Source organism: Lepidothrix coronata, unplaced genomic scaffold (assembly GCF_001604755.1).
Source record: "Lepidothrix coronata isolate B3197 unplaced genomic scaffold, Lepidothrix_coronata-1.0 Scaffold103, whole genome shotgun sequence".
NCBI lineage: Eukaryota > Metazoa > Chordata > Aves > Passeriformes > Pipridae > Lepidothrix > Lepidothrix coronata.
The window spans coordinates 3,069,866-3,082,224 of NW_016690283.1; the positions used below are offsets into that span (position 1 = coordinate 3,069,866).

The 12,359-nt window shown below is 42.1% G+C and overlaps 1 protein-coding gene across 2 annotated transcripts in view; it reads right to left on the reverse strand.

The window, feature by feature from the left end:
* Positions 1-4,443: 4,443 nt before the first annotated feature.
* Positions 4,444-12,359, reverse strand: part of ADCY5 (adenylate cyclase 5) — a 208,345-nt gene continuing 200,429 nt past the window's right edge. For both annotated transcript variants that reach the window (XM_017823584.1, XM_017823585.1), the window contains 6 exons: positions 12,231-12,257; positions 11,265-11,397; positions 9,930-10,193; positions 9,381-9,585; positions 8,470-8,594; positions 4,444-7,023 (listed from right to left, as the gene is read on the reverse strand). In XM_017823584.1, the coding sequence (XP_017679073.1) occupies positions 6,895-7,023; positions 8,470-8,594; positions 9,381-9,585; positions 9,930-10,193; positions 11,265-11,397; positions 12,231-12,257 (883 nt within the window). In that variant the 3' untranslated portion in view covers positions 4,444-6,894. The remainder of the gene's footprint in view (positions 7,024-8,469; positions 8,595-9,380; positions 9,586-9,929; positions 10,194-11,264; positions 11,398-12,230; positions 12,258-12,359) is intronic.

A 12,359-nucleotide genomic window follows, 5' to 3' on the forward strand; every position in this document is an offset into this window, starting at 1 on the left:
GGAGGCAGTTATGAGTACCTGAAGTACTGCTTAGTTTTTAACTTGGGCTGTTGTTCACATCAATTTTTTGTTGCATCATTGCTTCAGTTTGTATGTTGGCAGAGAATCTTGTTTTCTCTGAGGCACCTTTCCTTCCTGCTATTCCTAAAGATACATTTTTAAGGAATGAAAACTTCCTTTGTCATAGCATCTGGAGCCATTATTCCATTCCAGTTATTATGGTGGTGTTAAATTAATTGCTGATTAGCAGGTACGGTGAACAAATGCAACTGTCAGTGTAATGGAAGACAGTTGGGGTTTTGTTTGCTTGTTTTTATGGCACTGATAAAAATTTCATTTCACAATGAAAAGTTAATGAGCATGACTGTTCTTCATTACCTGATATTACCAGGTGCTAAAAACATAGCTTTTTAGCATGTTTTAGTTTGACTGCAATATTAGAACTTGCTGACATTTTGTGTGAGATGAGAACCAAGATACAGCAGACCAAGTTGGAGGTGAAAATTTGCTGAAAATTCCCAGGATTTCCCATTTGATTTTACAAACTCAGCATTCAGAGAAATAGTAGAAGCTTCCCTGCTCATTTTACCAGATACTTGAGTTACTAGACTTATGAGGATGAACTTGTGAAAGATGACAACTCTCTTGAACAACATGCTTTATTTAGTTTGAATTGCAGAAGGCCGTTGGTAGTCACTCAGTTTTTCTGTGAGATTTAGTAGAAGCAGAGCCCATTTCTTGCTGTATTTATAAAGGAAATACTTCTCTTTGAGGTTGGAATGGGTTCATCCAACACCCACAATAACATATTTTTCTTTGAATAAGGTGTCAGTGTTTATATTTACTTTCAGGAAGGAATGACAAAAAGACTGACGTCCCCAAGGTATATAGAATGCTGTTTGAGGTTTGATTACCTCAGAGTCTTGAGCTTCTAGGATTTAATCACATTTTTCCTTGTGTATTTTTCTGGGATTTTTCATTGTGTTTTGCTCTCTTGTATTCAATGTCTGGACCAATAGCTGGGGATAAAAACTTGTCTCATTTGGGAATTGTCAGATTTTGCTAGTAAATAACTTTTCAGGCCCTGGAAAAGTCTGTAGGCTCCTTCTCCTTTCACACTGTTTCATGTAAAACACACACGTGTTTGAGGTATATAAGAAAATACCCAGAGAAGGGGAGACTGAGGTGCAGAAAAGAATGCAGCATTCCACGAGGGAATATATCTATGTGTTACTTAGATTGATTTTTAGCTATATCAAAGCTAGCAGAGAACTAGATGATGATGGTAACTGGTTTCCTTTGCAGACATCGTGATTACTTAACAGTCACCGTGGACTATTTAACATATTGATACTCTTCTTATCATTAGGACTGAGGAGCATCTGTTTAGGGATATTACTTTTCCTGCTTTTCATTTCCCATTTTCATTGCAACTACTATGTTATGATTCTTTTTTGCTTTCTTGGTTTGTTTTGCAAAAAGAAGCCCGTTGATATTTTCAAACACTAAGCACATGCTATTTTAAATCAGCTTTTTGTCAGAATAAATAGCATTCTAGATAGATGTCACAGCTTGCAGAAGTCCATGCTTTCAGAATGGTGTTAATATACAGGGATGAATTGCAGGAGGGGTTTTCCCTGATGTGGGGTAATTGATGAGAAGGGTGTGGCAGTAGGAGATCTGCATCAGTGGCAGTTTCATCCCTGTGTTGACAAGAGTCCAGATGATCTCTCAAGAGGAGTCTGAGGATCGCTCAACCATCTAGCTGCACGTGTACTTCCAGTCACTGACTTCCAGTCACTTCCATAGCTGGTCAGATATTCCAGGTACTATTTATTTTGGCAAGGCCTAATGATCTCACAGTGTCTGGACCAGCTTCTTTTACTTAACAAAATTGTGGTTCATCAGTTTTATTGATCAAAATGTTTGCTAATGAACGTTATGGAGCACTTACTGGTACAGCCCTATTTGCTCTCCTGACTGTATAGAGCTGTGCAGAAGTTGTTCAGAGCATTTACAGAATATTTGTTTTTCTGGATAACATTTCCTTCTTCCTTCCTCAGAGGCAAAGCCTCCTGAGACAGGTAGGTGACAAGTACATGTTCAGAAGGTTTAAGGAACGTGTAGTGGGGGCAGCACAGGCCCTGTATGATCTGGCACTGGTATGGGCTTCAGAGCTACCAGCTCAGCTGGGCTTCCAGCTCAGCTTGCACTGGGAACGTGTGAGACCACTGTAGGATTGTCCCACTAACCTGTACACTGAGCACACCAGAGTTTTCAAGCACCGGGCAACACTCCAAAGCAAAGGAGACCGTGCTCTGTGTCTTGTGCTGGAGCTGCTGTGGAAATGCCATGAGAGAGGGCAGAGGAGCAGCAGCAGGTATGGAAGGACCTTGTTTGCACAACTGACTGTTGTGCTGCCAGGGTGGTGGTGGGGAGTTGGATGATGACACTCACACCCTGGGATGACTGTTTTTTGCTTATCTATAAGTTGGCATTTGATAGTTTGTGAATAATCAATTACTTTGGAAGGAATGGGCTGTAGGTTGTGATGTGCTCTCCCTTTCCCCATGGTGGAGGGGTTTTGTGTCTCAGCCTGATCCTACATTGCCTGGTTGAGGCTCCACAAGTCTGTTTCCAGTAGATGGCAATAGTTATTTGCATCTGAAATTCTGTGTTGAAAGAAAAGATCTCAGCTGCTTACAGGGAAGTTCTCTCTCTCAAGCCGGTCTCCTGTGGAGCTTTTTATTGAAATGCCTGTGCTGTGCTGCAGCAGCAGCACCTCTGAGCATGTCAGTGCTGGACTCACCACTGCTGCAGCTCCCACCTGGCACCCACTGCCTGCTTTCCCAGCAGGAGCCAAGGGGACAGGGCTGGCACCAACAGCACGGCCGCCTCACCAGCTGCACCCAAGGACCAGGGCAGAGCAGGACGGGGGGACTGAGAAGTGCTCAGGACAGAAATTAAAAAATATAACCCTGCTTTTTACAGAAAGCTATCTGGCTGCCAGATGGCAGGAAAATGCTGCTGCTGCTGCCCCCCATCCTTCCTGAAATTCAATTTTCTTACTTCTCCCTCCCCCACTCCCCAAGGCCTTCTTGCCCCTTCAATTGAAAAGCCTTGGGCAGAGTGGGTCAAGAGCATAGAAATTGTTTTTCAGCTTAAATCAGCTGAGCTGCCCTTTTCCTCTGTCTCCAGGCCCTGCCCCAAACTTCAGTCTAGAAGTGATGGTGCCCTGAGGAGCAGCTGGGAAACTTAATAGAAGGAAATTATTTGCCTCTGGGCATAGTTTTGGCCAGATGATGCTGTCCATGTTTGTGTTAACGCACAAACAGCAAGGCCGGGGATCTTTGCAGAGTTGGACACACGTGTAACAAATTTGTTGCATCCTAAATGTGTCTTTTTTTTATGTGCAGGCAGATACTCACAGCCAGCTCTGTGCTGGGGTGATGGGGGGCCCTTTGGATCACCCTGGAACTTTGCATTGCCTAGTTACAGACTCCAAAGGGCTAGGCTGCACCAGCAAACATCCCTTGGGTCCTTCTTGTGCACCCACTTGCCTTGGAATGTTAGTCTCAGGAGAGCTGACAAAGCCTCACTGTGGCACTGTGGTTAAATATGCTGGTATAACTGAATACCTTAAATCTGTGTGTGCATGCCCTATTAAAAAAAAACAAAAAACAAAACAAACAGCTTGTATTTTAAAAAAGTTTTTAAAAGTACATCACCTCTGCCAAAGAATTCCCCAGGTAGGCACCTTGGTGCTGGTCCTCTCAAAGACAACTGGAAGGAGGCAGCAGTGCCTGCCAATGCAACATTTTCAACCTTTACAGGTAAAAGCAAATGCTACAAGTAACTGTACCGATTAACAGAAGCCTGAAGTGTAACTGAGAAACAAAACCCTGCAGCTTTCAGCTGACTTTTTTTCCTTGAGAAGACATTACACAGGCAACTAAGAACCAAATTACTTACAATCTGTTACTGGTTAGGAGGGATCTTATGAGTGTACTGAGAACACAGCTGCAGTAACAAAAAGCCATGAAGTACTTAAGGTATCAGCCTTTAAGAAAGCTGGTAAAGAACTATTTAATACTTTCTGTGCTCTCCTACATAATCATACAAACAGCAGTTTAGGACATTATCTGATGTAAGCACAGTTTTTTAACTATCTGGAGAAGGGTATTCCCCAGGGAAGGGAAGGCAGGAGCCCCCAGTGCTGTGCCCACTCATTTCAATTAGTGTACACATCGACTGGATGAAAAGTTTTCCCCAAATGCATCTTTTTCCCATCCAAAAAGCATTTTGATGAATTTTAAGGTGCTGGGGTGAATTTTAAGGAGACAAGAACTGGGTGTTTCTATTTGCAGATCCAGTATCTCCGACACAACTGACGTCTGATCTCCTCACTAGCCAGATGCAGCTAAAATAAAACAGAGACACTTAACCAGTGAAACAGTGTTTAATATAGTTAAATTACTTAAATAGATTTCAATTTCCATGGGAAATCATAACTGTATCCATTTTTGCAAGATCCAGAGTAAAGAGTGTGTGAATACCCCTTGAAATGATCATGACACACTGTCAACAATCACAGCTAGAGATACTGGGGACTTGAAATTTCATTGACAACACAACTTCATAAGATGAATCAAAAGTTAAGAAGACTGCAGACTTTTGGAAAGCAGAAAGCAAACCTAAAACCGAGTGTATGGCATGAAGGTAATGAAACTCAGTGAGGGGGCAAGAGGGATGGAAGGTGGAGGAGGGGGAGAAAGGCATAACAGCATGATGCAACTTAAGTATTTTGCAAACCAGGAAAGATGTAAAGGAGCAAAAGTATAGTACAAGGGCAGACTTGGCAGTTTTACAGAAGTCAATATACTATACTTTTCAGAGATGTTTCCTAGTGGAAGGGAGAAGGAAAGGGGCGATGCCATTTAAGCTCATGTTTAAATGGCTTAATGCTTGGGTCATGCTCGGCAATATAGCAAATTAATTAAGACAGGCCCATGGATTTTCACTTAATCTCATTGTCAAGTAGGAAAAAATAAACCACCACCACCATAGTGCAATCATTAAGCTGTTAGTACTATAATAATGCTGCCCTGAGAAGAGTGAAAAAGAACTTTATTAAATGTCAAAAGATTGGAGTAATTTTTAGTGCTAGCCAAATTCAATATCAAAACTTTACCCTCATAGAATATAAAAAATATAGCTTTTTTAAATTATTTTCTTTTTTTAATAAAATATCAAGGGATTTTTCTTTAATAGTTAGAAAAGGTACATAAATGATAACAGTGAACTATTCATAAACCCCCCCACTAGTGATAAAGATGCCCAGCACAGTTTCAATGGCACTGTATTTTAAGGTCGACCACCTCATATACACCCTTGCCATCATAATCTTTTTTGAAGATCACCTAATTACTGAAAATGGAAAATCTGTGACAGTTTAAATAAGTGCTTACTACAAGAAAGTCAACTCGATGCTGCAGCACATAGTTCCTTGTAGTGTTCAAATGGCAGTTACAATATCAGACAACTCGCAGATCAGCAGGATTCTGTTAAGACCACCTATGAAAAACAATTTTTTTAAAATAAAAGTTCAACTGAGCTTTGCTTTTTTTTTTTTTTTCTCATAAGAGCTCCTGTTAAGAGTTAGAAGATTTGGTTAGAGCTCTTTTTGACATGTTTGATATCGTCTCAGTAGCTAAAACTCAAAGGTCCTGGTTCCACTGGGAAGCCGCCACCCTCCGCTTGAATGCTGCATGGAACAACTGTGTGACTACCGCGGGTTTTTTCCTCTTCTTTGGGGTTGTAGATTTTTCTGGATTTTCGTTTTAGAATGCATCTGATTCAGCCTGGAAACTCACCTGTTTGTTGTTGGTTGATTGTATAGTTATAATCTGAAAACTGCCAAGTCTGTGTTCAGAGTATTATGCAGAAAAAAATTACACAAAAGTCTACAGGTTATATACACCTCCCCCCACACCTTGGTGTGGACAGCCTGCCTTCTAATTTATATATAATTTACAAAATATAGAATTTGGTATATCTGTTAGATCTCCATGTTTTCAATATTACAAAATAAAAAATACAAAAAAACCCACAACAAATTTCAGGGGAGCTCCCCCCCACAAAATGTCTCTTGTTTACATCTAGTCTTTCCCATGTAAACTGATAGATACCAAAGAAGAGCACAGACGACTTTTTAATAAATATGGTTGTAGAGCCATCTTCCTTTATCTTGATCTTCCCCTCGTCAGGTGTGCCAGCCCCCCTCAGAAGAGCAGTCATTTAGCCATGTAGAAGAAGGGAAAAGAGGGGGCCAAGGCTATAATGTCTTTTCACACTAAAACATTACCAATGCCCTTCTGAAAGGCCTTTTTGTGTGCTGCAACAGTGGGTGTCAGTTTTGAAAGCCCATTCAAAACAGCTAATAAAAGCACAGTGGTACACTTCAAATAGCTGGCAGTATGGGATGGAAACATTATGGGAGTGCAAATCCATTCCAAAGTAATGCTTTGTAGTGAATCATACATTCCTTCAACCAAGTAAATGTTGTGTTGCATCGATAAATACTTAAATAGCTTCTTACATCATCCTGTGGTAGCAGCCTTTTTAAAAAATTCCGAATTCATGTCTTATCTGTGAACTCTGTAGTACACATCTTTGGTCGACTTAGCACTCAGCCAGGAGCAACTCCAAGGTGGTTTCTTTCACTTGCCTTTCGTGATGGGAGGCCAAAGAGTTTGCTGATACCAGCTCTAGAGTCACGGTGTGAAGTCTCAACTGCGCCACGTCTTCAGCTGCACTGCCACAAAAATGATTCTTCTCCAATTCACAATCCTGTGTAATGCAAAAATCTGTCTTTGCGTGACGCTGCAGTTGGTGCTAACTAATGGGAGGCCCTTCATTTAGAAAGTAGGTGGTCATTTCTCCTTTGCCTTTGACCTTTATGACCCCTCGATATTCCAGCTGATAGTTGTTGGCTGCTAAAACCTGGTACATGTCCGTGGTTACCTGCAGAATAAACAAAAGTAAACAGATACTTGCCATGTCTTCCATACAGTCTTTTCACTTGCTTTTGGAGTAATCCATGGACAAAATTAAAAAAGGATCAACTATTTTGTTCCTAAGTCAATCGATGTTTGCATAGCAATCCCTAACTAAAAGGTTTGCTGAAGAAACACAACCTTTAGAACCTGAGAAACAGTAGAAGTCTCACATAGTACACAGCTGAGGGGGACTACATTTTTCAAGGAAGTCATAGGATAAAACGAAGCAAATGAGTCACATTTTTAAAAAGACACCAGTCACTTCAGTCTACTCAGATGCATTCATTATATGACTGGTGTAGTAGTAGGAAAACAAGTTAAACTTATTAAAAAGTCCTAAAAAATGTGCTAGAAGTTACACAGTGGGTGTACAGCTTAGAAGGAGTCAGGGTGTTGTTTTTATGAAGAAGGTAGTGGGCAATGAGGCAGACATTGAATGGAATACTCTAGCCAGCATCCAAATTCTCTTTGCAGATGCCAGTCAATAACAATCCCTTGTTCTGCAGAATAACAGAAGCTTAAACACCAGATTTCCTGAGATGATATTTATTTAATCGTTACAATGTATTTTCTCACCCTTTTCCAGGTGGCTTTAAGTATTTCCATTTCTGGCTTCCTATTGTTGCAACATTGCTGTGCTGATTTGCTTAAGTAGAATGAAAATTGTCCACAGACCATCTCGTAGGGAAACTTAAAAGAGTGTTGCATAAATACCAATGCAGTTAACTGACAGTCACAGAAACAGCATGGCTGCCCATCCTGGGTTTTACATCAGTTAGTTACTCTATTTTTATAACCCTTCAATACTTTCCCAAGGAATGACACTGTTACTGTGGACATTGGCTCAGCAAAAGCAGGACAGGGGAACTGAATCACTGGAAAGGTCACATCTGAAGGCCAAGGAGATGTGTGATTACCAGACAGTTTCCATTAACCCCTTAAACCATCCTCTTTAGTTATATATCCCTATCCTGCTGATGCCTGGACCCTTGCTGGCCTCATACTACACATGGCACTGTGAGCAGCAAAGTGAATTACAGAAATACATATCTGAATCAAGCCCTTGGAAAATAAATCCTCCTACTGTCACAGGCGGCCAAACAGCACATGGGAGCAAGGATCAGAGCAGGACTGTGCTCACAGTGCCAATGAGGCACATGGGGAAGGATGCTCAGCTCAACACTTCCACCCAGAACTAAACTGCAAGTTTTTGACTAAAGGTTGCACACGATTAAAAGACAAAACTTGCCGGTTCCACCAGCATTCCTTAGGTGGCTTTTCTTTCAGTTATGTTTAAGTAAATGTATGGCATAAAGGAATAAAATGAAACTGAAATTCCAATTCTAATTAAGTTTCAAAACACATAAGTGACACAGGGCTGACTATGTAAGTTTTCCAGTGGATGCCTTACCTGAATCCTGTCAGGCACACCTGTACTGTCCATTCGGCTGGCTACATTCACTGTGTTGCCCCAAATGTCATACTGGGGTTTGCGGGCTCCTATCACCCCAGCTACAACAGGACCAATATTGAGGCCTGGAAGGAGAGGAGAAATCCACTCAGATCCACATGAAGCATGAGGCAAGTTATTATTCAGACAATAAAAAAACATCCTGAGGTTCATTGGTTCTAGCTGTGCTTTAACCCTGACGTAAAGCTACAGCCAAACTGTGGGGAAAGAAATGTTTAAAAAAAAGTTGGCTTCTTTGATTCATTATGCCTACCTGACTGGCAGCTCAGTCTGGATCTGCTCAACCCAGAGCTACTTTCCAGTACCAAATAACAGGATAAGGTTTATTTTCCATCTGGCTAACAAGCAAACAGCTCACCTGGAAATCCGCACACACCTGCTGCAATGCTGAGGGCTGCAAGGCAGCAGGCCCAGATGCCTTCCAGAACAAACTACACACTTGACAACCTCACATTTTTTTCTCCTTTTTTGTTGCTTTTTATTCCCTGACTTGAAAGACAGTTTAATATCCAAGAATGGCAGAGCTGGAACCATGGGGGGTGTGGGCAGGATGGACATAGCAGGCAAAAATGAGCTCAACCACCACGTGAGACTGTGCTGCGGTAAGAGCTACTCTCCACCAAGGCCAGCTTCCTAACTGCTCCTAATTCTCCTGGGAGCTTCAGTAATAATGGTGCTATACCATAAAAAACCTTCTGTGATGTTGCACAGAGGTCAAAATGGTCACCAGGCACAAGACAATTCACATCACTGTACAGCTAAGGTAAGATCTATGGTTTTAACTCTCCATAAAACCCCCAGCTCAGAATGACTACTACGAACAAGGAATCCTGTGAACACAGGGACATTACCTATCTTCATCTGGAAGTTGTTGAATGAATGTTCATTAATGTATTTCATTTGGTCCATTAACCTCATGGCAAAATCAGCCAGAGCTTTGATATGTGTCTTCCCTTCCTTGTCGTAAGTGGAGTCGTTGAGGCCTGACGCCGCCATGTAGGTACTGCCAATGGTCTTGATCTTCTCCAGCTGCCGAAATTGGTCCTCACTTATTATCTGTTTCACAGGAGCAAAAGAAGCAAATAAACCTGGACGAACATAGAGATGCTGGTAATGTCCTTGCCACATGCCTTGCCTTGGTATAAGAACTAAAAAGTACTGGACAGAGCCTCCACTACTGAAAGAATAGGAAGAAATAGGGATTAGATATTCAGAGGTACAACACAGGAGTAGAGGGGATTTTAATGTGGAAAACAAATAAAACTAAAGACTTCTAGAGCAAGGAGATGGCAAGCATGGCACAAGGATTTGAAACACCACCTTCCTTCAGGAGCTCAGCAAAGCCCAACTAAACTCATTGATTCAGTTCACTCTGTCCACCCAGATTTTCCATGACTTACTTCATCGAAATCAGCAATGATCTCATTGAGCAGCCTCAGACACTCCACCCCTTCGTTGTTGGCTTCCAGCTCCACATAAAACTCGGAGAAGTTGCTTATGGAGGCGAACATGACAGCCACACACTCACAGGACTGGTAGTACAGTTCATCATTTCGCCGCTCCTGAGCCAAGAAATGGGCTGCCACATCCTTCGGCAAAATGTTGTGGAGGAGGCGTCTGTTATAGGCCTGCAGCTCCTCCATCTCTTCTTTCTCTTCAGTGGCCTAGTTTAGGAGGGAGAGACAGTGCTTATTCCTTTGGTAACTGCTCTGGGGAGGGGAAAAAAGCTGAAATTGAACTTGCAGGAAGGACACAAACAGAGGAAGAGGGGAAGCTGCACAGGAGGGCAGAACCAGCGAGATGCAGAAATTTGTGTTTTGTGGTGGAAGGTGGTTCATCTCTTCATGTGCACACAAGTATGTAAAAGCAGACACAGAATACTGCCAGAATCCAGCATTGTTGTATTTCTGGTCCCTGAACTGGGTAATCACTCACCTCACCCCTTCCATTGCTTTACCATTTATAAATGAGGATAACAATGTTTACCTGCTTCCCAAGGAGCTTTAATTAATTGTTGCTTCCTCAATGCCTTGTACTCAAACCACAAAGACCTATAATTAGAATGATGCTCTGCCACCCAGAAGGTAAAAAATCTATACAAAACCTGCAGTCCTGTGGCTCTCCAGCCCCAGCATCACTTGTGGGCACAAGAACTGAAAACATTAACAGTGAACCCAGAGACAGGAGCACAGTGTGGCATTATCCACAGTGTGTTGGTTATCCAGTGCTGCTGCCTGGGGTCTAATGAAGGCTGGACATCAAGCCAGTTCCCACTGCTTAACAGGAAAGTGAATGAAAATGCAAATGTGAATCTTTCACACCCCTGAACACAGCAAACTAAAGCTCACTGAACTCTGTGAAGCAATTCAGCAGTGAATATGAGCTTCCCATATTTACAAATTGTGTTATATTACAGGTTCCTGCAGCAGTAACAGCTCAGTTGCCCAAATTCATTAATCTCGACCTTCAGATCTATAACCCTTTACTGTGGGGACCATCCAAAGTGCATTTACAAGGAAACAAAGGGTTGAAGTAAATAACAGGGATAAGAAACACAGAGTATGCAAAGTACCAAAGAAGAGCAGAGCATTATTAGCATGCCCAGTTATAAACCAGATCCAGATTAAATTCAAAGGCACTCTGTAACACTCCTCAATTCAACAGTGAATAGCTCAGTAGTTCTATATTAATGCCAATGACTGTGTGATCCTCCAACACATCCAACACCCACTAACCTGAAGCTTCCAGAGGAAATCAAGCCTTGCAGTGGATTCCACTTGCTGGGCATGCAAATACAGTGCCAGGACAAAGACAGTAATGATGACAGGGGTCACAATCTTCAGCGCCACTCGTGTCATCACTGGGGAGCTGCAGCCAAGGAAAGAGCAGAACTTCCCAGTTAGTGGAGGAACACAGCTTTGCCACACTCTGCAGTTCCCACTTCAAGGCTAACCAGCCTCAAGAAAAGGCTTTTTTTCTTTCCCCTCAAAGCCCGTGTTGGTAAAGGGACAAACAGTACCTGCAAAAAGTTGGGGACTTTGGCTCATGGGTGCCGGTTTCTAAAGGAGAACTTGGAAATTGGAAATGTTATCCAACTCCTTAGAAAGGGTTATCATCAATACAAAAGCCACTTTTTGGAGAATGGCCATACACTCTCAGTGTGGCAACACTGAAATGCTGACAGCTCCTCACTGTGTCTCCTGCACTGGCTTCCCCAGCCTCCCAGCTCTGGAAGTCTGGAACTGTTCTACACTTGCAGCTTTTGTAATTAGTCACTTCTTAATGGCCTTTGTTTTGTAAGTGTTTTATAAGCTGAAATGGGCACTAAGGCACATTCCTATCCCTTCTGACAAGCAGGCTAATAGAAACTGTCAAGTATGAATTACAGAGTCATACAGTGTGAAAATATTATTCTGATAAAATCTTTGATTTGTATTACAAATAAATGCTATAAGATGCTCTATAGAGAAAGCTGACATAAGTCCCACAGGAAAGAGGATGCTCTGAGAGTAGCTATACACACAAAAGAGTAATACTCAGCCCACTTAGGCCATTTGCACTGTGTTGTACCAGCTCACAGCAATGAATAGTCGAATACCAGACACTGCTGGGGTGAGTTAACATGCTGATATTGCACCTTGTGAACAGAAAATACCTACCAACAAAAACTCATAAAAACATTTCATGCCAAAGTGACTCACCATGACGATGTATTGTTTGCAGAGACGCTGAAAAAAAGCACAAACACAAGGTTAGAAGAGGGACTCCCTGCAGCGCTCGCCTTTCTGCACATCATTGCACAGCACCTCTGCAGTGTGGCACCTTAAACA